Below are 26,264 nucleotides of genomic sequence, written 5' to 3'. Positions count from 1 at the left end.
GTGCAAACATTACTTTTGTGGACCTGTCTCCTTGTCCTGCCCCTTCCCCTGACAAGGGGGGACTAGATGAGAAAAAGTGTGGGGGAGATGAGGGGACATCTCCTGCATGGAATGTGAGGGATGAACACTGGCTGGGCTACTGGGTGGGGCTCAGGCTCATTTTTCAACATCTGTATGCTTTGGAGGAGTTCTCCCAGCAAGGGCTTTTGGGTGCCAGTGAAGGGTATTGTGCCAGGAGATCAGTGTGTTCCTCCCCACTGTGGAGTGGGTAGTGTTGGATCAGCAGCAGCCTGTGAGGCACCTGGAAGAGGAGTAGGGAGAGGAGGAGGTGCTGCCTGTTCCCAGGCAACAGCAGCAGGTGGGTCTCAAAAGCTTTCCACCCCCAGCTGTACTAGTGACTGCATGAGTGCATGATCCTCTGCCCAAGGGGCATACTCCCATTCCCTGTGGCATGACTCTAGAGCAGGGGTAGGCAACCTATGGCACGCGTGCCGAAGGCGCCACGTGAGCTGATTTTCAGCAACACTCACACGGCCCGGGTCCTGCCCACCGGTCCCGGGGGGCTCTGCATATTAATGTAATTTTAAATGAAGCTTCTTAAACATTTTAAAAACCTTATTTACTTTACATACAACAATAGTTTAGTTGTATATTATAGACTTATAGAAAAAGACCTTCCAAAAACGTTAAAATGCATTACTGGCACGCGAAACCTTAGATTAGAGTGAATAAGTGAAGACGCAGCACACCACTTCTGAAAGGTTGCCGACCCCTGCTCTAGATTCAGGAACTGGTTCATCAGTGCCCCACCCTACCTAAGAGCCTGATTGTCCCATGCCCAAAGAAAGCAAAACTGTTCCTGACTTCTCTTGTGTATTCCAATGAGCAGATGCTCCAGGTCTGTCTGCCTGCCTCCTCTGTCTCTGCAGTGCTGCTCCTGCCCTCCTGGCAGAATGGGTACCCCGTTGGCATCAGAACATCCTGCTGAGTCAAACACAAGGGTAGTGTTATATTTCATTTCTCTTTTGAAGGAACCTATGAACACCCTCTCCCCAACACACACACAACTTAATTGTGCTCCTGAAGGCCACAATGTTGATACTTTTTAATATCACAGGAATCCAACTGTTTACAGCATCCTTCCTTCTCAGACAACTTTTGCAGCCCACAAGGAAGGAGCTGAGGCAAATAATGGTAAGGTTCCTGCAGTACTGTTATTAAAATGTTGTAATGTTTACAGTGCATCAAGGAGCCATTTGGGGTGGGGGTTGGTTCCTTTTGGGGGTACATTACCAGGCATCTATTTGTTCTTGAAAAGACAGGCATCATTTGGAGAACATAGCAGTTTTTGAGGTATTGGGACGGAAAAGAGCGGTGGTTTACCAGTCCTGTGGAGGAGATCTGGCCTCCTATGCCAGTGCAATGTTTCTTCTGAAGGTCACCTCTCTACATATTGCTGAGTGGAGGGGTTTGGAGAGCTACAAAGGTGGACCAAACACATTTGCCCTGCCACAGAACCTGAACAACCAGCTTGAATCTCTCCTACACCAAACATTTGCTGAATTATGCTTACAGGACTGGGAAGCAATTCAAGAAGAAGTTGACTGTATTTTAAGCTAGCAGACAGAGTTCCATGGAAGAGGAACAAAGAACCACAATGAACATCCACCCACCCCCTAACCTTCCCTGCATCACCAGAAAGTTCAGGCCCCATGTCCAGCAACCAGCACTGGAAAAGGACAGGGAAACGGGTAGCTGTGCTGCAAGTGTATTTTCTTCCCTGAACTTTCAGATTAACACCTCAAGCCTGTTACCTCTCCACTGCTAAGGGACATAGCACTGTGTGTGTGCAACTGGCAAAGCAGATGCTTCACCCACCCTATCTTCTGCTGGCTACTGCAGGGTGGCTCAGTGCAGGGAGAGGCTAGACACCAGGGACTGGGAACAGTAATAAACATTTGAAATGGTCACAGGGAGAATGAATGACTATGGCTTTCGCTGGACAATCAGACAGTTCCCTTTCCACTGCCAAACATCGGCAGGCCAGCACCCAAGCCACCAACCACCCCCATCTTGCTTCCATGCAGCTCCCATTCATATGGGGATGGAAAGATGGAGGATAAGTGTGGTTTGGGGTCTTTGAACAAACATAAATGTCACAAAACTGTTCTTTCCCCACCTGGGCCCTTTCAAACCCACTCCGTCTCTTCCTCCCTCCTTTCGAGTCTGCACAGCCAAAGGGCTATCAGTCTCAGTGCTGACCAAGAAAGACACAGGCACAGGTTCACAGTGACTGCTTTTTAATTATCTGTTATAGTTTCTGCTAAATACTTTGCAGTGGTGTATGGAATTTCAATAAAATAATTGATTTACAGCTGTGTCTGGCTTGGGGATCATATCAGGTTGGAGCAGGGGGCTGAAGGCAAGGGGCTGTTTCAGGCATGTATCACCGGAGCAAGAGGGAATATTTCCAGGGAGTGTGGGGGTGTATTGTAACTTACCAGCCTTGGGTTCTGGTTCCTGCAGTGTCTCTGGGTCCTCCTCAGGCTCCTCAGGGAGGGCTTCCTCAACCAGGTCTGACAGGTAGAGGCAGAATCACATGCTTCTCCTCCTCCATGACTCCCAGGGCTTCCTCCAGGAATTCCTCCAAGGTCCCCAATGCCTGTCATTGGTGTCCCATTGTATGATGAAGCCAGTGGGGTTGAGGATGGGGTCATAAGTCACTAGTCACTTCAGACTCTGTTCTTGCAGCCCTGAAGAGCACCTAGTCCACCTTATCAGAGCATGGGCATGAGCTAGATCCCCCTGTACCCCACCCCTGAGCAACTCTTTGTCCTTCACCCTTGGTACAGGAGTCTGAGGTGCTTCATGAGCTCCTGGCAGTAGGATGGAGTCCAGTAAATGCCCGTTTCCTCCAGCCTCTGAAAAATCTCCAGGTACAGGTCTGTGCTCCTGTTGGGTGAAGTTGTAAAGGATGGTGTATTCTGACCACACATTGATCAGGTGTGCTCCAGAGACCAGGCAGCAGCTCTTGGAATGTGCTCCATGATTGCCTGTGCTGATCGATAGAGTTCACCCAGAAAACTTTTCTGAGGTTCTCAGGTCACTACTACTGCTGGCCAAGCGTGGTCAGGGACCTTTGCCTAAGGCTGAGGCAGCAAAAGGTTCAATACAGGGATGGCCCTGGAAGACTATTGATACTTGTGACCTCGTACACACCCCTAACCCTCATCTCCACTACACTGTAGAATGAGTATGAGGCTATGCCCCAGCAGAGGCATGCACTTACCCACACCCCTCGGGTGTACTAGCTTTCTTGCTTTTTACTCTCTTTCAGGGACATGTTTTAGGGCTTCAGATGTGGACAATAAGGGGATTATGGCATAACAGTACACATGTAACTGTGTACAGTTGCAAGTGTAGATGCAGCTATGTAGACCCACATCTCATGGTAGTCTCTCTGTGTGTGTACGTATACATCCTTGCTTGGTCCATTAGCTTGGTTTGAATATGGGACTTTCAGCACTAAAAGTATGAACCTCTGCTGCTTGAGCTAAAGAACCCTGACTAGTAGCTGAGAGCTGTAGCGTATCAGCTTCTAGAGGGGGACAAAAACTCTATCTTTGCTAGTGTCATTTACATATGCACTATTCAAGCCCTCAAAATAGGAGGTGCATAGGCTTTGTGCTACTCCTCTGCACAAGGATGGATTTCACCTATATGAATCACTGCCCAGCATATATATTATAATCATACATTTTAATATTTTGTTCCCATATGCTTCTGGATATCTTAGCAAAATATACATAATTAATACAAATATGAAACAGGACCACGTGCCGTAACAGATCTATAAAAGAAGAACAGAACAAAAATACTAGTAACCTCCATTCCACACTTACCAAAAATACGCCTCTCACATAGATATCAGTGCCACCACAATTAAATTAAAAATAGAAAGTCAGGAGACTGTTCCAAAGGATATGGAAATGGCTTATACTGAACCCAGAGAGCAAGAGAATTCCAAGTCATTCGTGGCAATCTGTGCATACCAGTTCTCTCTAGACACCATTGTGGTATCAGTCTCCAGTGACAGAGGATCTTGAGATGGAATCTACGGATTATCTCAGTGAAACATTCATTTCAATTCTGATACCTTGATTCTTCAGTGATGGACACATTATAAATGGCATAGATGAGATTAGATACTTTGGGATGGTATCTATTCCAGTCTATTCAGAACTCATTTGTTGTCACAAGACATAGGGCAATAAGTTTCCCTCAGGTAGACTGATTATACTATATATTATTTAGTCATTTAAGGGTAACACCAGCCTCCTGCTCCATGGATGCAGTTCAGCAGCTACTCTGGAGGATATATGTGTAGACAATGCAAGGGTATAGAGCCTTGCTTCTAGGCATAAACACAGCCTTCAGCCTGTGGAGATCGGGAAGTCCCATGAAAGGGCTCACTGAGCCATAGTAACCTCTGTGGAGCTGCTCTTCAGCCACTCTGCACCCTGGATGGAAATATACCCCTCCCCCACTGCCCCAGACATTGGGAGGAGCATTTGGACCTGATTTACTAATTTATTTAGTAAATAAATCTTCTTAGCAAACTGCCAGGTTCGTCATGAGGTGCTCGTGCCCCACCTCTGCGGACGTCAGCTCTTGCCACCTCATATTTGGTGGTGGAGTATTGTGCACCAGTATGGAGCCGATCGTCACACACCAAACTGGTGGATAAGTAGTTACATGCCACCATGCGTATCACCTCCGACACCCTGTATCCGACTCCACTCCCATGGCTCCCAGTTCTGAGCAATATTGCTCCTCCTCATATCGGACGAGAGGTTGCCACTGGCAAGTTACTGGAGAAAGTATGCGCCAACTCAAGCCTGCCGCTGCACATTGACCTTTTTAAACCACCAGCTGCACGTTTGCCATCACGTCGCCCATTATGATCTCATCTGCCACACCAGGATGTTAGGGCAGAAACACTCTGGCAAGAGGAATGGATATCTGTTATAATCCCCAACCAGTCCCTCATTGCCAACCCCACAATTTTCCCGCCTGGTTTTGACCTGCCCCATCACCAATGGTCCCTGTTGAACAGGTTCCGGACCGGACAAGGTCTCTGTGCAGCCAACCAGTATCGCTGGGGCCTTCGTGACAGCCCTTTGTGCAGCTGTGGAGCAACACAGATGATGACGCACATGGTCGACGAATGCCTGCTGACTAGGTTCAGCGGTGGCCTAGAAGAACTGCATCACGCCACTGAAGATGCCATCACTTGGCAAGGCGACTGTGCACACGCTAAATAAAAAAAACAGATTTACTAGTAGTAAGATTCTAAAGCACACTCGCTCTACAATAGGCCAGCAGTGCAGCCATCAGAGCACAAATGTCAGTGTAATGGGTGAAATCACCTGAGCAGTTATCGCACAGCAGAACCCCGTTCATCTGACCTAATTGGGACCAAGGTCAGATCAGATAATCCAAAATTTGCACAATCAGGAGAATGGGCTAAGAGCTTTCTATCCATTAGTTTAAAGATGCAGAGTTGCTTTTAAACTAGCTGACCCCTCCTGGAAAAGCATTAAAACATAGCGCTCTTCTTTATTTACAGCATACACGAAACGTTACTTCTAGTAACCAGTACCAGTTTTTAAAAATGCAGAAATTAGCATTTTAAGTTGCAACAAACAGCAATACCAATGGTAACAACTAACAACAATAAGAATATATAATATGCATAAAGTATCACATTAAAATACAATACTGTATACAGCACAGCGGTAGTTACAGCAGCACTCGTTCATAATGGCTGGAAAAAATTGAACAGTTTGCGTTGTTTTAGATGAAAGGTTCTCTTTTTCATTGCACAATCACGGAGTTGTTTCATCAGCAACCATTCAGGGTGTGTGCTGGTTGTTCAGTTAATATGGAAAGCTGGCTAATGGAGGCTTGGGTGAACAGGGATCTACTGTACTATAGCTGAAAGCAGCTGCAATCTATTCCTAACTGATGGTCACTTTAGACAGTCACCATATAAATGGACTGCAATGGAATAAGACTATTACAACTGGTGTAGGCCATTCCAAATAGCCTACTTTTCCTGTGATATCCATGCTTCCCAGATGACTCAGTTTTCCTTCTGTGATATATGTAACAGTATGTGGAACAGAGAAGACTTTGGAAATTTAGAAATAATGTTTTCCTTTATATTCAAGGTAACCTGCATACTCTCTTCAATGTCCAACATATTGTTAAATACTTGGTGTTTGGATAGTAATTTTTCAAGGTCATTTTCCATCTACATTGTATATGGAATATTTAAATGGATGAAAAAGGGATGATCCAGAGCCATGAATTATTAATTTATTTATTATTTATTAAGCACTGCAGAATGCAGAGAAGAAGACATAGTAACTATCCTAAGAATTTACAAGTCTGTACAATGAGAACTTTTCCATTCAAGTATAACAAATTACCCCCGCATCTGGTTTTCTGAGGGAAGAATTGGGCACAATGTGTCCATCCCAAATATAACATAATTTGTGCTATACTGCTATCTCACCCTTGCATTACAATATCACTTACATCTCCACACACTTTCAATGACAGCTTTTTAATGCATGAATAATTCTAGCAATCGCCTACTGAACCAAAGATTAGACATTACAAAGTCATAATATGTCACTCTCACTTGAATTATGATATTTGTAAGAAATGTTTTTAAAAGATCTAAGTAACCATCATCCTCTGGATCTTCCTGTCCCATATTTGTTTGTGTTTTAGATTGTAAGTAGAACTGCAGGGGGAAACATTCTTAATTTTGAAAAGTCCAAAAAATATGTTGTGATTTTTATTTTTTGAAAGTTTCCCCCCAACATATTTTGCTGTTTTTACAACTAGCTTATGGAGTGGTCAACTCCTTTAGTAAATTTGAAATTTTGCTTACAACTTTTCATTAAAATTTTGAAAAACATTTGCAATTTCTTTCATTAATTTTTGCCCAGCTGTAATTGTACAAGCACTTCAGGAACAATCTGTGTCCGATCTGTACTTTTGGTATGGTGCTGAGCACCATGCTCATGCTTAGTAAACAAATAGCCATTAACAAAAAAAGAATGATACAAACGTTCCGACACTTTAGGTTACGTGAGTATTCTGGGAACTGTGGTTTCATTTGTTTCCATTAGAAGTGTTTGGAAATCTAATTTAAAAGAGAAACTCCCATTTAAGATCACAAATCATAGCTGTAAACCTTAACATGCATGATAAAGCCAAAGAGAGACTCTGCCAAGGCATCCCCTTGGCTGTGGTAGCCCTCAGGTCATGGGTCTTAAAGGCTATTTAGGAATGATCATACCACCTGGGCTATGTTAGCTCTTTCTCTTAATAGCCACAGGACTAAATGGAAGGATGATGTGTGTCCCACTTGTCTTTCCTCTGGCCAGCCCACTCCCTTACCTGGGCCAGTCCATCTCTATCCCCTCCCCCAGCATGGATCTTAGACTATGTTAAGAAGCATCTGTAGGGTATTTGTTGCGGGGGCAGGGGACGTGGAGGGGATGGTGGTATGAAGGTAGTTACACTCTCTTTCAATGTGTAATGGGGTGGGATCCATGCAAAGAGAGTACCTTCTGCATACAAATACACGGGTCATAATCTGGCCCCATGTACGTAAATTAGTACTAATAACTGAAAGGGCTGTATTAGAATAAACATGCAGATATGACAAAACTGTTAAAGGTAATTTAAGGCTTTTCACCCCTTTTGTGAATGGGTGGGAAAATGGCTCTTTTCATTTGTTTATGTTTTATTCATATTTTCCAGAAGTGTTTTTAATGCATTGTAATTTATAAAATTGAAAGTAACGTGTCACAAAATAAGAGGTATGAGAAGAGGTGAAGTGGCCAGTTCCATCTGATGTGGACTGAATGTGAGCAAAAGTCATTTTGAAATATTTGGAACCTTTGTCAAGCAATGAAAATTGCATAGGCACAGGCCTATTAACCTATTAATTTTCAAAACAAAACCCCAAGGAAACTATTTTATATGTGCAAAAAGAAAAGGAGTACTTGTGGCACCTTAGAGACTAACCAATTTATTTGAGCATAAGCTTTTTTTTTTTTTTGTGAGCTACAGCTCACTTCATCGGATGCATCCTGTGGAAAATACAGAAGATGATTTTATACACACAGACCATGAAAAAATGGGTGTTTATCACGGTCTGTGTGTATAAAAACATCTTCTGTATTTTCCACAGGATGCATCCGATGAAGTGAGCTGTAGCTCATGAAAGCTTATATTCAAATAAATTGGTTAGTCTCTAAGGTGCCACAAGTACTCCTTTTCTTTTTGCGAATACAGACTAACACGGCTGTTACTCTGAAACCTATTTTATATGTGAATGGGATATAAGATGACCTGCACAAAATTCAATCTAAATAAGCTTCCAAGATTGTCACTATGTCTATGGGTTACTCTGAAGCTCAGAAAGTCTGTTGAGTCACTGTGAAGTAAAGGAAACAACTACAAGCATGGTCAAGAGCATTTTTTGTTCGTCACCAGGTTGAATTATCACTGGGACTCGCAGGCAGGCACCATCCAATTTTTAAGTTATATGCTATTTTTCGCTTTTTTCACACACATGGGCAATCAGTTATTTGTATTTATGAATGGTACAAGAAATAATTTAAAGCTATTCTGAAACCTACATTCTCAAATTTAGAGCTACAATTAGAGGCCCTGATTCAGAAAAGCAATGAAGCACGTGGTTACATCCACCTTTGCAAAAGACTGTACTTAAGCATATATTTAAATTTAGTCATGCACTTAAATCCCATTGAAGTCAATGAAACTACTCATGAGAGTAATTGCTCACCAATGTGAATGAAGAGTCCCAATCTGGCCCATAATTATCAGCAACATACTGTGTATCATCTTCTACACAGGCGTTATTAATCCGGCATATTATGGTAAAATGTTTCACGTTCTCCTCCACGTACCATAATTGTTTGACCATAAATGGCCCAGTAACATGATATATTTATAAGCCAACTTCAAATGTATTAAGATTAAGTATCTACAGCACATCTCTCACTACCCATATAACTACAGGTATTGATGCCTGAGCCAAAACTCTTTGAAGTCAATGGAAAGACCTCCCTTATCTTCCGTTAGTCTTGGATTGAGCCTTTAGTTCTTACTATACAACTTTCTTTTTGTCCATTTTTGTGTTTTTAAGGTTTAAAAAGTGTTTGTTTGTTTGTTGATTTCACTGAAGAAACATACCTGAAAAATATCTACCATATCTGCTTTCAAATATATTTGGTTTGTAGGGAAATTACTGTACACATGCGTGGGAGAAAGGCTCCATAATTCATATCTCTTTTTTTATCCTTCAGTTCTCAAGCTTCATATTTATGCAACAGGGCCACTTTATTTCCTTGTTCCATCTCTGGCCAGTGTCTCTCTCCTGTATGTAAATAATATCTCTATGTAATGTGATGAGTAAGTTCCATAGGAAGAAATTTTATTTGGACTTTGTCCATCTTTCCCAGGTTTGTACATCACCTTCCTAAAGGTTGTGTTGCACCCAGGAAGGAACAAGATAGTGTAGGGAATGCTACTTTGCTCTTTCCTTCCTTCTATCTGACCAATAGAACACAGAAGAAGGAAATGGTAAAGAGCTTCATGTTGATGACTTTTACAAGTACAATGACCTCTCTAAATGCTCACAAAATGAGGCAAATTTTTCACATCCACACAAATTGTTCACACATTTGTGGAATGGGCTTAAATTTATGTGAATATACATTAGGCTGATACCTCACCACCTTACTGCCTGGCTGGGAGGGTAGAACACGAAGTCCCTTCCAGAGCTGACATTAGTATCTCTCCATGACTTCTAAGGAGCCATGGCATGCAAGGATCCTACATTCAGCATTCCTTGTTCCTCACTCTGAATGCAGCATGCCTCTGGTCCCACCAGCCTGGAACATCAGAGTTCTGAGGTTGTTCCTGAACTAAAGTCCTCAATCTGAAACTCAAAAGCCAGTCACCACAATATTCTTCCATTTCTAATTATTTTTTGTACTTCAAATATTTTTTTTTGGAAAAGTTTATTTATAATCTCTTTATAAACACATCTAAATGAGATTGGATCTTCAGCAAAATAGGTTTCCGCATTCATTTTTTGAATGATTCTACAGTTTTGGATTGTTTGAACTGTTTGCATAATGCACAAAATTCTAACCATATTTCTCCTTTTCAGGAAAGCATAGATTTGGGTGAAATCATGTTTTCCCTTTGCTATTTACCTACTGCCGGGCGAATGACGTTAACAGTAATCAAATGTAGAAATCTCAAAGCCATGGATGTAACTGGCGCTTCGGGTGGGTATTCTTCTTTTCACTTAACAACGTGGGGTTCCGATCTGAAAAGTAGCTATATTAAAACAACAACTTCTTACTCAATGAATATGTATATTTTGAATATGCTGAGTCATATCTGCTCAGTTTTGTGGAAAAAATAGGGGTTGTTTTTTTTCCTGCGTTTTCTTTTTATTAGCTGTGCAGAGACAACATGGCTCAGAAAGAGTGAAATGAGGATTCTGTTTAATCTTTTGCATGATCAACCAAATTGTTTACAAAGTTCCAAACAATTCCATGCAAAGCCATTGAAAGCAATAGTCACTGAGGGCACTCACTGAAGACAATGGGATTATGCAGGTGAAAGAGAGGGTATAATTTGGCCATCTCAACATTTATTATTTTGATGCTGAGTAAGATAAAACACTGGTTGGCTGTTAGAGTTCAGGCTGAGTTTGCAGGACTGTTTATTTTGTTTTGTTTTTAAAGTTGTAAACTGAAACTTGATACAGAAAGCACTGCGAGGCAAACATGTAAATCCACAGTCTTGTTGTACCAAAGACATTTTTCAGAATGGAAATGCTCTTCAGAAGACACCCCTTTAGCGGAGCATTAAAAATCTCTATAGCCAGTAGAAAGTTTTGATACAGTTGGCATTAAATTGTACTTTGATTTTCACCTACAAAGTTTTGGGGTTTGTTTGTTTGTTTTTTAGTTAAGTTTTGCTTTGCTTTCTGGAGGGGTAGGACAATGGGGATTAATCTATCCTGCTAAAATAATAGCGGAAGATAATTAAAAGAAAATGAAGCATTAAAAACATGGGGAGAGATTTTCAAAGGCACACAACTCCCATTCACTTTCAATTGGAGTTAGGTACCTAACTGCCCTCTGCACTTTTGAAAATCTCCTCCTTTTATTTTGTAACTAATATGGTTATCACAGGAAAACTTCAGAAGAACTGGTTAAGGTGGAGAGGTCAACATTAGAGCTACTGGCTGAGTGTGAGGTAGAGGTGGGTGTATCTATTCTATCTGCTTGCACCATTCTTTTGAGTAGACAGGAAACTGAAATTGCAGCAGAGACAGCTCTGGTTGTCTTATGTCACGAATACCTATACAACTTAGGTTTTCATGAATGTTCACTTGCTAAGAATTTGCTGCTCTTTTGCTTTACATTTCAACTGCATTGAGACCAGTGTGTGAAAATGACTTCCTGTTACTCAGATCCGTATGTCAAAGTCTCACTGATGTGTGAGGGTCGAAGGCTGAAAAAGCGGAAAACAACTACAAAGAAAAACACACTTAATCCAATTTATAATGAGGCCATCATCTTCGATATCCCTCCAGAGAATGTGGACCAGGTCAGCCTCTCCATTGCTGTGATGGACTATGATCGGTAAGTGCAATTTGTTCCCTGAAAATATTAATCTTCAGCAAGTGGTTTCCTCATTATTGCAATTGATTTATTATTTTAACTGCCTCGTGTTTTAAGTAAATCCACTGTCACTAAAATAACACTTTTGAATCCTCTGCTGGAGGATTCAAAGCTACCATACCTTTCAGTGTTTACTTCTGTTTATCAGTGTCATTAATGATGGTATGAAGAAAATTAAACATGACGGAAATTGTCATGTAAATGTAACCCACATTAACAGTGTGAGTCTTTGTCCGTTCCATTTCCCTCTTCCCCCCGCCCCGTGTAAGGGTTTGTAAGTCTGTAAAACTTCCAGCGAATGGAGTTATGCCTTTAGCTCAAGCAGTAGAAAAAATTTTAGCTCTATAGACCCTGGGTTAAATTCTTGTTGATCATTCAACCAGGGGACTCATTACTTCAGCTCAATTACCCTGGCCCTGCCTACTTCCTGTCTCCATACAGAGGAGGGAAATACCCCACAACTGCATCGCCCACTTATGTTCTGGTATGGGCAGAGCTCCATCCCCTCCCATCCTTTCGCAGACAGTTTCCTAGCATAAAGGGGACAACGTCATCCCTATGAGTAAAATAGCCTGGGGGTTGCAAGTTACGTTAGAAATGGATTGACAGAATAGTGCTTGGGCAGAGCCTACTTCACTCACACCTACTATTACTCCTGAGTTCCAGAGACATTCAGAATTAAAGTCTTTGTCATAGGGGAAGATAAGTATCCCTGTCTGTTTGCAGAGGGAAGAAATGAGAAAGAGAGAGAAAGTGACTTGATCGAGGTCACACAATAGATCAATGTTAGAGTCAGCACTATTAAGCATTTAGCTGGTGTTAAGATTTTTGCCAGTCATGGTTACACCCCTGAATGCCTTGAGAAGAAGGATAGATCTACCTTTTATGTTTCTGTACCTGAGGTTCTAATTATTATGACAGACTAAAGATGAAAAATATACCTTAAGATCAGCAGTTACTCTTGGATCCTGGATGGACCCTCATTCCTCCAATTCCTGCTCATCATCATCCCTCTCCCCACAATTTAAAACACAACAGCAAAACATGTAACTAACTAACCTGTGACACTCAAAACCTACATACAACTATATACAAGAAATCCATGGATCACGATGCTTACCTTCATAGGTCCGGTAACCACCCCAAATACACCAAGAAATCTGTTAGCTACAGCCAGGTACTCAGATACCATAGAGTATGCTCTAAGGAGAAAGTTCAGGATACACAGCTTAACACACTTAACCACCTTCATCAAACAAGGACACTCCACCAGAGAAGTAGATCATCTCATGGAATGGGCCACCCAAATACCCCAAGAGAACCTGCTCCAATACAGAAATAGCTGTGACAATAAGTAAGTTTCCCAGGCCTGAAGCAGAGCTCTGTGTAAACTCTCAAAAAGCTTGTCTCTCTCACCAAGAAGTTGTTGATCCAATAAAAGACATTACCTCACCCACCTTGTCTCTTTAATATCCTGGGACCGACACAGCCGCAACACTGCATACTCAAAACCAAGGTCATTTATTTGTATGTTATCCCTGTCTCCAACTCTTTGCCTGTTCTTTTGGATTGTAAGTAGAGCCCTGCACAGATACCAAATTTGTATCTGCATCCAATATGCGAACATGGTCCGTGGTTATCCGCATCTGCAGATATCTGTGGATTTAAAGTGGATATCCACAGATTTGCAGGGCTCTAACCGTAAGCTTTCCAGGGCAGGGACAATTTCTTCATCTGTGATTTTATAGCTCCTAACAAAATGGTGCCCCAAACCTGACTGGGATTTTTCAGTCATCCTGTAATAAATATGATTAATAACAATAATGTGCACACTTTGGGCATCTTCAAAAACATTTTGTGCTAAACCAATCAAACTGCATTATGGTTCAAAGATGTTAATAAATCTATCTGCATTATGAAAAGGTTTCTCTGCCCTTCTGTAATCCTCAGAGTAGGACACAATGAGGTGATCGGGGTGTGTAGGACAGGACTTGATGCTGAAGGACTTGGAAGAGATCACTGGAATGAAATGCTGGCTTACCCCCGTAAACCTATTACTCATTGGCATCCATTGGTAGAGGTAAGAAGTAGAATATCTCTATAGCCAACTTGTTGCTACATCTCTCTGCATTTAATAACTCATTTCCATGAGCCTCTGAGAATCATGACAATCACTAAGGTGTGGGTACCACTCCCCATGTGAGGAGCTTGTGGAAGATCCTCCACACCACTTAAATCTTTCATGAGAGTTGTGTGTGATGGGGGAGAGAGGGTTGAATGGCCAATCGGGGATGCCTGTGCATACCTTACATACTGCAGAAAAGCACCTTGCCCTGCCCTGAAAAGGCTGGTATGGAGATCCACTTTGGGGCAGGCCAGGGGTCAGAAATTGACCCTGGGCTTCAGGGATGGATTTCGCTTCCTAAACCTTCCTGCACTACACTTGAATAGGAAGTTTCTTACGTTTATGGATTGAATTTTCTCTAAATAGTGGACAGTCAGAAGAAATCTATGACTCAGTTCACATCTAAAGAATGCTTTTGTTGATTTATGCTGTTATTTTAATCAGTGAGGTTCTGATTTAGGGCTTTAATTTTGATCTGAAAGTGTCACTTCAGAAGTTGCCTTGCTCTGCTCTCAAGGTTTTGATATAAAGTTCTTTCAAATCTTTTTAGCAGCTACCTAGTGTTTATTTTGAGATTACCAAGGGTTGCTTAAAATTACTTGTTTCAGAGTAGCAGCCATGTTAGTCTGTATCCGCAAAAAGAAAAGGAGTACTTGTGGCACCTTAGAGACTAGCAAATTTATTTGAGCATAAGTTTTCGTGAGCTACAGCTCATTTCATCGGATGCTCAGATAAATTTGTTAGTCTCTAAGGTGCCACAAGAACTCCTTTTTTAAAAATTACTTTGGAGTGGTAAATGTAAATATTTCAAGGGCAATCATTTTCTTATCTGAAATCATTAGCATTAAAGAGAGTTGTGTCACTAAAATATTGAGTTTAGATTTCTCCATTAAGTAGGCTGAGTTGAGGCTATACATCAGTAGCCACTGTGACGGGGCAAGGCCAGATGGCTATAGAAAAGTAGTGGGAGATAGATATATTAGCTCCAAGCTAACAAATCCCTGGTACCAGGATAAGTGAAATGGCAGCTGCTCCAGGTCAATTAAGACACCTGGGGCCAATTAAGAACTTTCCAGAAGGCAGGGAGAATGCTAGGTTGATTGGGACACCTGAAGCCAATCAGGGGCAGTCTGAAACTAGTTAAAAGCCTCGCAGTCAGTCAGGTGGGTGTGCATGTCAGGAGCTGTGGAAGGAAGTTGTGCTGTTGGAGAGACTGAGTAGTACTTACCATATCTGGTACAAGGAAGGAGGCCCTGAGGTAAGGGTGAAGTGGAGCTTGAGGAAGTGAGGGCTGCTGTGGGGGAAGTAGCCCAGGGAATTGTACATGTCATGTTTCTAAAAGGTCAGCTACCATAGCTGATACTATTAGGGTCCCTGGGCTGGAACCTGGTGTAGAGGGTGGGCCCAGGCTCCCCCACACCTTTGCCCCCTGATTAATCACTGAGACTGGGAGACAACAGAGACTGTGCAAGGAAGGATAACTTCTCCTCACCTCCCTCGCTGGCTTATGATGAAAATGGCTCAGTAGACTGTGACCCTTGTCTCTAGAGAAAGAAGGGTTACGTGGAGGGTCACAGTGAGCCTCTGAGGCTAGCGAAATCTGCCAGGAAACGTGGGACCCATAGAGGCAAGGACAGAGCTTTGTCACACCACATACAGCAATGCTAAAACAGTCTCTTATTTGAACCCTCTACTCCTAAGGCAGGGAAAATTCTGTGCGTAACTGTGAACTTTGAGAAGATCCCCTTCAGTGTCTTAGGACAACATCCTGCCAGATCCATAACACCCATTGGAGTCATGGCTTTCGGGCTGGGAGGGTGCAGACTGGGTTCATTAGGGAGCAGGCTAGGATTAGGGTCAGGGGGACAAATGTTGTTCACCCCTTCTCTTCAATCAAGCCTTGCAGATAACCCAGTTGAGAGCTGATACAACCTGAGGCAGCACTGACTATTTCATGGCTCCCTCTACTGTGGGGAACCACCCTTAAAGAAGCGTCCAGGGCGGTGGCAGCTGGGGAGTGTCTGCTGGAGCTACACTCTCAGGGAATGTGTGTGAGAGAGGAAGCTGGAGCCAGAACAGTTCAGAGGGCACTGCACAGAGGTTCCTGGCCTCCTCCTGGATTCTCCAGCATATATGCACGGTTTGGAGACAGAACTCAGTAGATGGTGAAGCAAACCACACCCAAATGGAATGATTCAGGGAGGGTCCTTATGAGGTCCCCCCAAAAAAGTTTCCTTACCATGGTTAATTCTCCAGGAGGGGTGTCCTGAGGCATAAAAATTACTTCAGATTAAGTTTTCATTTTCTAAAAATGTCTTTTTCATTTGGAGGTACAATTCAGCTCCTTCTTTTGGAGAGGGTCCTTATGACTCTCTCATCCTCAGAAATAACCATGATGAGTGGAGAGACCTGATGATGATTGTAAAACTAAAACTTTTCTTTCAGTTACCTGGCCAGGCAACCAGTTTTGATAGCCAGGGGTCTTGTTCATCACCAAAACCACCACCTACACCCTAGGGCACGAGAACGGATTCATCACATCCAGTGTCCAAGCTCCATGTCCATCACACCTACATTAACAAAAGGTTTGGCTTCCTCAGATGAACTGTATCCATATTTTTGTATTAAAATAGATTTTCTTCCTGTTCTAAATCTTATATTAGAGTTTCTAATAATTTCTTAAGAATGAATTTCACTTGAGCCAAAATACTCCTTCCTTATGCAAAGATATTCATTTTTCTCTCTGTCATAAAGTATTGTTTTGATACAACCTGTTTCTTTGCAGATGTAAGGAAATCAGAAAAAAACAAATACATATATACTAGCACTTGAAAATAAATGGAGTTTATGATGCTATTCCTTTTAAAGTAGCAAAATTGTCATATACCGCACTTACTTTGTAACTTGCATCTAAATTATAAATTTTGCACTAAACCGTATATGACTATTAAAGAAAACGTTTACAGATTTTGATGTACTAGGAAAAGACAATTCTAACAACATATTGTCCAGTTTCTCTATGATTGTCTTGAATGTTACTTTGCTCACCGTGGGCCCGCACCAGAACCCACTGAAGTCAATGGAAAGGATCCTATTGAATTCATTTGGTTTTAGTTCAGGTCCTATGGACCATATCCTGCAAATGAATGCATGCAGTTGAACCCTTACAACAATCCTACTGACATTATGGAGACAACTATGTGGTATTTGATATCCAAGCTATTTTCACTGGATGCCTTGTTCGCATGGGATTGGTTCTGTTCTGTTCCTATGAATTCAATAGGACTGGATAAGTGTTTTTCTTAGAATCAGGCGTCCAGTGAAAATACTTGTGATTATGAATTTGAAATTTGCCTTCTGTCAATATAGTGAGGTAGAAACTTAAATGTTACTAACTCATAGAACATTCCTGCTAGTAAACTCAAGAATATTCAAGGAAAAAAAATACAAACTGAGCATCAGTTAAAGCTAGTTGGTTAAAAAATTGAATAAATACTAGCACGTTACTTTGCAGTATTGATCCAAGTCTCAGTAAAACTCCAGTTTAGCTCAGTGAGAGAATCTGTACTGAGTAAGGACAGAGAAAAGGCTGCAGGACTGGGCCCTGGACTTTTAAAGATGAGCTACAATAGGAAAATTAATTAGAGTTGTTCCCTTTTTTCTGTTTGTTTGTTTGCTTGTTTCTTTTTGACATATAAAGAAAGCCAGAAAGTTTTCAGTTTAAAAACAAATCCCAAAACAGCTTAAAATTAGAAATGTATGTCCTGTTTATGCAGAAAAACTCTGTAATGTTGGTTTCAGAGTAACAGCCGTGTTAGTCTGTATTCGTAAAAAGAAAAAAGAAAAGGAGTACTTGTGGCACCTTAGAGACTAACCAGTTTATTTGAGCATGAGCAAATTGGATACTATTAATTTGGGCTTGAATAGAGACTGGGAGTGGCTAAGTCATTATGCAAGGTAGCCGATCTCCCCTTGTTTTTTTCCTACAAACCCCCCCCCAAGACGTTCTGGTTAAACTTGGATTATTGCTGTGCACATTGTAAGATGAGCTATTGCCAGCAGGAGAGTGAGTTTGTGTGTGTGGTTTTTGGAGGGGGGTGTGTGTGGGGGGGGGGTGGTGAGAAAACCTGGATTAGTGCTGGAAATGACCCACCTTGATTATCATGCGCATTATAAAGAGAGGTTTCAAAGAGGGATGGGCTATTACCAGCAGGAGAGTGAGTTTGTATGTGTGTCTGTGGGGGGGGGGAAGGGTGAGAAAACCTGGATTTGTGCTGGAAATGGCCCTCCTTGATGATCACTTTAGATAAGCTGTTACGAGCAGGACAGTGGGGTGGGAGGAAGTTTTGTTTCATGGTCTCTGTGTGTATATAATGTCTTCTGCAGTTTCCACAATATGCTATGCATCCGATGAAGTGAGCTGTAGCTCACGAAAGCTCATGCTCAAATAAACTGGTTAGTCTCTAAGGTGCCACAAGTACTCCTTTTCTTTTTTCTTTTTTCTGTAATGTTGGGAGAGCTACCAAATTCTGATATGACAGAAGTCAAGAGAATGAAAACTGAGAGGAGGGGACTTTTACTCAGACTTAAAAAAATCTTTTGGGTTTGGTTGGCTCTGTCAATGCGTATTTATTTCAGTGACTAACACTTTGGGTAAATAATATATTTATAAAAATCCATCACCTCGAGTTTTTTAATTAAGGTGTGATAGCTCCCAGTAAACATGCTCTGAGATGTCTATTATTTCCTCCAGAAAAACCACAAAAAGCTAGTCTTGATGTTCTAGTAAAACCAAGCATAAAATAATTACATACACAAACACATAGGCCTTCTTTATATATTACTGTAAACAAAAACAAAAAAAGGGACCAACTGTTGAAAAAATTCGTTGCAAGCCACCTTTGCTGAATCCTATAGAAACTGTTTCCTTCTAGAGATTTGGTCCTCTTGTCCCATGGTATTTTAACCCTCAAGATTATATTTTAATAAATATATATATATATACATACAGCCTTGCAAAGTTTTACTCATCCACTTGCCTTGGGCATGTCAATTTTTTATATAGGAGAGTAAACTGTAATTTGGTTTTCATCACCATCATCATCATGAGATTTTGTGCCTGGGCTGGTAAATTTTCGTGATAGTTTTGCAAGGCTGATATAGAGACATACTTATATATCTCGAGATTCAAAAACTATTTTGAGTATACATTTATCTTAATATAAAGTATTATAGGAAATGGGGTTTTGTGCCCCAAAAGTTACTATTTTGTAATGTGGTACTGTAACAGTTGACTGCATATTCTTTGCACTTTTTTGCATCTAATATCCAAAAAAAGCTAACAAGTTCACAATCAAATGTAGCATTAGTGTTCACTAATGAACAATATCTTGTTTATAACTGTTTCATCATTTTCTATTAATATCATGTATGTTTTATTATAAGTGGCAAGATATTTAAATGATCTCTTTCTTGGATTTAAATTATTATCCAGAACCAAAGGAATAATAATCCAGTTTGTGCTCTTTTTTTTTGTTCATAAAATTATTAATAATGGCTTGTGTTTCCAAACTTGATTTGTGGGTGCTCTGCCCCTCTGAAAAACCAGGCTGCTTAATTAGGTGCCTACTCATATGAGTTGAAATACTTAAATTTAGGCATCCGACTTTCAAAAAAAGTCTAGCTGTAGATTATAGACTGTTTTTCTTATTGTGCCCTTATCAGTGATGTATTTAAGTAATGTAAAATCGTTTATTTTTTCATTGATCCTTTGAGTATTGATCCTGCAAAGTTAAGTCTGTGCTTCATTTACCATGTGAGCAATTCCATTCCTTTCAAGGGGATTTCTCACAAGTTATGCACGTGTGTAGCTTCTTGCAGGATTTGGAGCCTTAGATGATACCATTTTTTCTGAAGACCACCATGTTAAGTGTACACCTTTGTCATAAAAGTTCATTTAGAGTGAAAATTTAGCAAAGAAAGTCTCAGTGAATGGATAAATAACTTTTCCTTCCAGCTTTTAAGAAACATAATTGTGCTTAATTTGTAGACAAGGTGCAAAAAAATTGAAGAAATGTTTTGATTACCTATATTTGCATATTTGAAATGTCATAAATATTATTTTGATTTAAACACAATCAAATTTAGCAAATGGTTTGTGTAAAATATATTCCAATAACATCTGGCAATTTGAAAAACTCACATTTCTAAAAGCCTGAATTTACCTTGAATTGGCTGGGCACAGTAATTATTTTTCATAAGAAATTTTTTGTACTACAGAATTTCTAATGCTTTCAGAGCAGCAAACTCCACCCATATGTACTGTATTTACATGATGGATTAAGTGGCTCCAAAAAAATTGTTCAGCTCTTATATATACTTACAATAATACACTATAAAATGGAAAAGCCCAAATGCAAATTTCTCCTATGAGCCACTCTGGTCTCTTGAGTAAATAATGAAGTGTTTCCCCACCATACTAATGAGTTAAAAAAAAAACCCATAAAACACAGTTTGAACTACAATGAAGCTGTCTGTAGGTCTATGCAAAAAGTTTGAGTGGAACTTGAAAACCAGGGTAGGTTTGGGTTTCTAGTGGGACTGCAAACGAACAGAAGCAGATGTTCACAAATAGCCACTGAAGCTGGGCTGATGCAGTTTACACATCACCCTCTTTAATCTGGACTGTAGTTCTGCCAAACTCCACTGACTTGTCTCTTCCCCCTCCATCTTCCCAACGCCTCACCGCTTTTTTCCTACAACCTTTTCTCTACCAGGTTTGTATTCAAGCAGCAGTGATCTGACACTGACTTTCCCCTGTACTGCCTCAAGAGGATTTCTGGCCTTAGAATCTATGAAAGCCCTTCTCAGTCCTCCTCAATAGGTGCAGGATGGCTACACCCATTATTTTCCTTCTTCAGGAAGCTGCCATAGAAAGCCTCTGACCTTTCTCCAGTGTATCATGATCATCAGAGGTTCAGGAAGCAGCATTACTCCCACTTCCTTCCCTTCCAGCAGGCAGCCGGAGGGGGAAATACACTATCTCTGTGCTGCTAGCTGTTGCTAGATTGAGTGGCAGGGCAGGGACTGCAGTAACCCATAAATACATCAGGTTACACATTTTCCATCAAAATGGCTTCTTTGACTAAATGGATTTTTTTTTCTCAAAAATTTCCATGTTTGTTGAAAATTATGCTCTGGATGCCCCAGACTGCTAGAAGCTAGGACTGGCAACAGGAGGTGCATCACTCAATGAATTGCCCTGTTTTGTTCATTCCCTCTGAAGAATCTGGCACCAGCCATTGTCACAAGACATGATGCTGGGCTAGATGGACCATTGGTCTGACTCACTATGGCCATTTTTATATTCTTATCTGGTTTTCATCAAAAAACAAAACATCCAAAAACTTGAAATACTTTTGGTTTTCAGTGATCAAAACCACAAATTATTCAGTTTAAAACCAAAAAATTCAGAAATAACATTTCAATGAAAATAAGCAATTTTAATTTTCATCAAAGTTTTTCTCAGGAAAAAACTAATTTCTAACCACGTCTGCCCATAAGGCTTAGCAATTTGTTCAGTTTCCAGGGAATCCTTACCTAGTCATCCTTTACTCTTACTTTTGTATTTTCATTTATTTTCTGTTGGCTTTTATTTTATCTATTTGGAAGCCTTGACTATCAGTTTCTAGGGTGATGATGATTAACCCAGGAAGAAAATATGTACCTAGATGGTTTCTGGGATATAAACGGTCTATGATGCTTCATAAGTTTCATTGGTAGATTTATACTTTGCACATAAACACTTTAAATCATTTTTTAAAAGCATAATGTTGGAGAATTTAAGAAATTATATTAACACTCACTAGGGGCTTATCTACCTGGCAAGGTACTTCCCGGCAAACCAGGGTGTTACTCTACAGTTTGCCATGGAGTAATATCCTATGTAGATGCTGCTACAGTGCACTGAAAGTCCCAGATCATGGCTTGATCTAAAGTAACTTGCCCTGTGGGAAGCCATAGCAGCATTACATATGTAACGGGACTATTTTAGTGTTTAAAAAGCTACATTTTCAAAGGAGTTCAATAAATATGCCAGCAAAATTTGAGAAAGTATTTATCTGAGCATGCAAAAATCTACTTTTGAAAATACTCTAGTACTTACACACACAATATATGTAATCATGATTATTTAGCATTTACGATGCAATAGGATCCAGAAGCCCAATGAGAAATAGGCTTCCATTGGTGCTAGGTGCTAAACAAACACATAGGAAGAGAGATTCCCTGACTCAAAGTACGGGTTTTGTGTGCATTCAAATGAATGTGCTTGAAAATTCTGTTGACATAAAATATGACCTAAATGTGCATTGCTAAGTAGATTGTGAGGCAGCTTTTGGACCAGAGATGATTTAAAGTCAGTCAAATAAGCCAGCGATGGGTAGAATTATTGAATATTTTAGAGAGAAAATGTTCTTGGCTCCTCGTTCCTCTTATATGAAATGAGACCCAGTTTTGACCTTTTGTTCACAAACTCACTTCCAGATGGCTTATGAGGATCATTCAAAAATCTAAGCACTCAACTTCCAGAAAATTGTAAAACTGCCAAACATGATGGAATACAGAGCTATTGAAAACATAGGATAATAACCAGGATGAGATTGTGATAAGAACCGCACAACTGCAAAGTTGGTGGAACAAAACACTTCTTTAGAGCAGGTAATCTTTGTGATATTCATGCTGTGTATTCATTCTTCATGATGGGCCTGAATGCACTATTGAGGCAGTGATAAAGAGGGTGCCTAGAAAGGTTGTGGGAGGGAGAAACAGAAGCAGCAAGTATAGAAATGAAGTGAGATGCTGAACTGTCTTTTGTCATGGTCATGACAAATGATACCTTACATCCAATGAAGTGAGCTGTAGCTCACAAAAGCTCATGCTCAAATAAATTGGTTAGTCTCTAAGGTGCCACAAGTACTTCTTTTCTTTTTGCGAAGACAGACTAACAGGGCTGCTACTCTGAAACCTGTCAATCTGCTATGTGGCAGTCTTGTCCTTGTTACAGGTGTCTCTCTGGCACGGAAGAGCAAATCATTGCCTCAAGGGCTGTTTACAGGTATGAGTTTCAGATCTGTAGCCCACTATGCTCAAATAAATTTTGTTAGTCTCTAAGGTGCCACAAGTCCTCCTTTTCTTTTTGCGAATACAGACTAACACGGCTGCTACTCTGAAACCTTACATTAATATAGTACATTTCATCCCAAAGCATTATATGAAATGAACTCAGTTCTTATATACAGAAATGCCTTCTCTCATTTCTGGGTTAGAAGTTGGCAGCTGTTCAGCAACACACAGGAAAATAAGGGCTGGAAATCCAAGAGAATAATCTATCCAAATGAAACTACATGAGGGATTTATATACCAAAGAGGAAAATGAAACTAATATCTCCTATCTTGTGAAAAGTGCTACAAGGTTCTTAAAGACAGTAAGTGCTCAGGGCCTTGGTTGTATGTCTTACCTGATAGACAGCACCTCCAAAAACATTGCATGGCTCAAGATACACCACACCTCAAATGCTTGAGAGTTGTTAAGGGACAATACCTGAACTGTTATCTTTGAAGACTTTACCTCCTCCCCAGTCAACCTGCAAAACTAGTTTTGTTCAGAAAGCTCACCGCCTGGGAACACAAAAACAAAAGGACTATAGCAGTGAGGGTCTCTCTCTCTTTCTCCCTTTCTCAGGAGATGGGGGAGTTTTTCATGGGAACCAGAGTAAGGTGCAGGCACCCGCTGAAAGGGTCTGCAGAAGTGAGGCCTGCCTAGATTACCTCAGGGTATGGCAAACAGTTAGGTAAAATAGACATGCATGTAAACTGTGGGCATTTTAAAATTCTTTTTCTCTAAATCCTTTCTTCCTTCTGCCAGAATAAACAATCCATTTGTTTTATGGAAGTGATTTGGCCATTATGTACATCACTGGTCACAGACTCCCAAAGGGAAGAACCGGAGGTAACTAAACCCATTTAGATGTGCTGGGTAAGAATGGTCAATACACAGGGTGTTGTAGCCCAGGGCCTGGTCTAAAAATGGGGGAATTCGGGAATTCCATCCAGGAGAGGTAAAGTCATGAGGCCTGATGCCTGAGGGGGTGCTCACAGGAAGAGGACAGAGTTGCCGTTAGTCCTGTAACCCTGACAGCTGCATCACTCGCAGGTAGCTTTGCCATTTATATATTATGCAGACAATCCCAAATGAATGTCAATAAAAGTTTTCACCTGAACACACTGTTGTAGATGCACATATTTTACCCCCCAAAAATAAAAATGAGAAATATTTGAGATTTTATTTAAAATGTAAGAGTAATATTTTTCTTCACCTGGAAAGCCAAGCTCCTTTAGGAGCAGAGAGAGGGAGAAAGATTATGGACGTGGGGGCCTGTGTTGTTTAAACAAATGAATCCAGAGTAAGAGCTGCATGAAAATGAAGGAGAAAGGGAAATGAGGATTTAACAGCATAACAAGACATTTAGCTCCCTTTTTTAGCATCCGAGTCACTAACTCATGGTGAGTGGGGAGAAGAGCCAATTGAGCCTCTGAAGAGCGCTTGATTTTTATAAAAGCTTGTCAAAAAAAAAAAGAGTGACAAAATTAAAGGCAGGGGTAAAGTGACATTGTATGGACTGAGTCACAAAATGTATATGCAGCAAGCTCCACTTCCATAAAAAAAGTGAATATTTTGGGTCTGATTCTCCATGGCCTTGTGTTTGTGCCAGTTGGCCTGAGCCATACTGCAGGCACTTTGCCTATTCCTAGAGCAGTGTCCCTAAACCCAGCAGTTCTAGCTCCCCTGCAAAGAGGATTCTAAGGTGTTAACGTGGTGTCATAATGATGCCTACCCTCCCCCCTGCAGCATACTTCGGGCAAAAGGGACATAGCCAGAGCTTCCTCATGACCCACTGATCCCCTGCCGCTGTAATGGTTTTTAATGGCATTGGCAGCTGGCACAGATTAGAACAGACCAGCCTTCTGTGCTATGAGCCCAGCACATTTTCCAATCCCTACAGACCAGGTGCGTATTTGGATGGAAGACCCACTAGGAAGCACTTATTGTAAGTGCTAATGTGATTCAGAAGATACCATTCTTCAGTCTGAACCATAGTTAGACTAATGCCACAGGACAATGTAGGGGTCACCATGCCACTCAATCTAGCAGCAAGTAGCAGCACAGGGATAGTGTGTTTCCCTCTCCTGCTGCCTGCTGGAAGGGAAGAAGATGGGAGTAATGCTGCTTACTGAACCTCTGATGACCATGATTCACTGGAGCAGGGTCAATAGTTTTCTGTGGCAGCTTCCTGAAGAAGGAAGATAATTGGTGTAGCCATCCTGCACCTATTGAGGAGGACTCGCAAAACTGAAATCCTGATTACAGTGTATTTCTCATTTAATATCCAACAGCTCTTTCTGTATGAATAGAGGTAGTGGGATTAGTGTCCAGTCCAAACTCCAACTGATTTTGTTTTTCCTATCTAAAGTTACATATGCAGGTTCAATTGGATTCTGAGTTCTTCTCTTGTCCTAAGCAGTTGCAAAGTGGTGGTGTTTGCTGCTAACCAGTGAGTGTTTCACCCCAGAGGTGACTGTGTTTCTGCAGAGGTTGAAGTGATTCTAATAGAGTCATTACTTTGCAGGATTTTTGTGAGGTTTAATTAATTAATGTTTGTGGAGAGATCTGAGGACCTTTGGATGAAAGGGGATCTAGAATTGCCAAACCTAATTATTTTATTGTATTTAGCACATGAGTGTGTGTGAGTGGACTTCTTTATCCGAAGGGAGCCTTGATTATCACAGAAAATGAGGAAGGAGATTAGAATGAACCTCCAAAGAGCACTTTATGGTATGTTATTTTTTTGTTCCTTTTCAGCTTTAGAGAGGATAAGAGAGTCTAATGACTTGAATTATTCCCTTAGCACAGGGGCTTGACTAATTTGTTGAACCTTTTAACCTTCTCATCTGTCAGGTTCCCCCAAATCAGTACACATTTATTATCAGGGTATAAACGGACTGCTGAATATGAAATGTACTGCTTCACTGTGTTTAAGCCCCAGTCCTGAAATTGAATCTACACTGGTAGACCTTTGTGCTCCATGTTAGGGTGAAAGTGGCCTTGGCTGGTGCACGACTGCACTCTGGCTACTCTCACCTGGCAGAGGGCAGTGGTGCCAACTGGGGATTGGAGGGAGTGAATGCCTCCCCTAGCCCAGGGTTTTTGCACTTGCTCCAAGTTCCGGAGGCCACAGAACCAGGGGGGGCATAGCCTGACCACT

The 26,264-nt window shown here is 41.1% G+C and overlaps 1 protein-coding gene across 2 annotated transcripts in view; it reads left to right on the top strand.

The window, feature by feature from the left end:
* The window catches only part of SYT10 (synaptotagmin 10), a 58,110-nt gene extending 32,311 nt beyond the window's left edge, over nucleotides 1–25,799 (top strand). Inside the window, exons 4-8 of one of the 2 annotated variants that reach the window (XM_074939770.1) lie at nucleotides 10,286–10,406; nucleotides 11,606–11,777; nucleotides 13,767–13,896; nucleotides 16,387–16,526; nucleotides 25,733–25,799. In XM_074939770.1, the coding sequence (XP_074795871.1) occupies nucleotides 10,286–10,406; nucleotides 11,606–11,777; nucleotides 13,767–13,896; nucleotides 16,387–16,458 (495 nt within the window). In that variant the 3' untranslated portion in view covers nucleotides 16,459–16,526; nucleotides 25,733–25,799. Of the gene's footprint in view, nucleotides 1–10,285; nucleotides 10,407–11,605; nucleotides 11,778–13,766; nucleotides 13,897–15,839; nucleotides 16,093–16,386; nucleotides 16,527–25,732 lie in introns of those variants that run through there. The other variant, XM_074939780.1, reaches the window with a different exon arrangement.
* The last annotated feature ends 465 nt before the right edge of the window (nucleotides 25,800–26,264 follow it).

This window comes from Natator depressus, chromosome 1 (genome assembly GCF_965152275.1).
Source record: "Natator depressus isolate rNatDep1 chromosome 1, rNatDep2.hap1, whole genome shotgun sequence".
In the NCBI taxonomy this organism is placed as follows: Eukaryota; Metazoa; Chordata; order Testudines; family Cheloniidae; genus Natator; species Natator depressus.
This window is presented reverse-complemented; position numbering and strand designations above follow the sequence as displayed.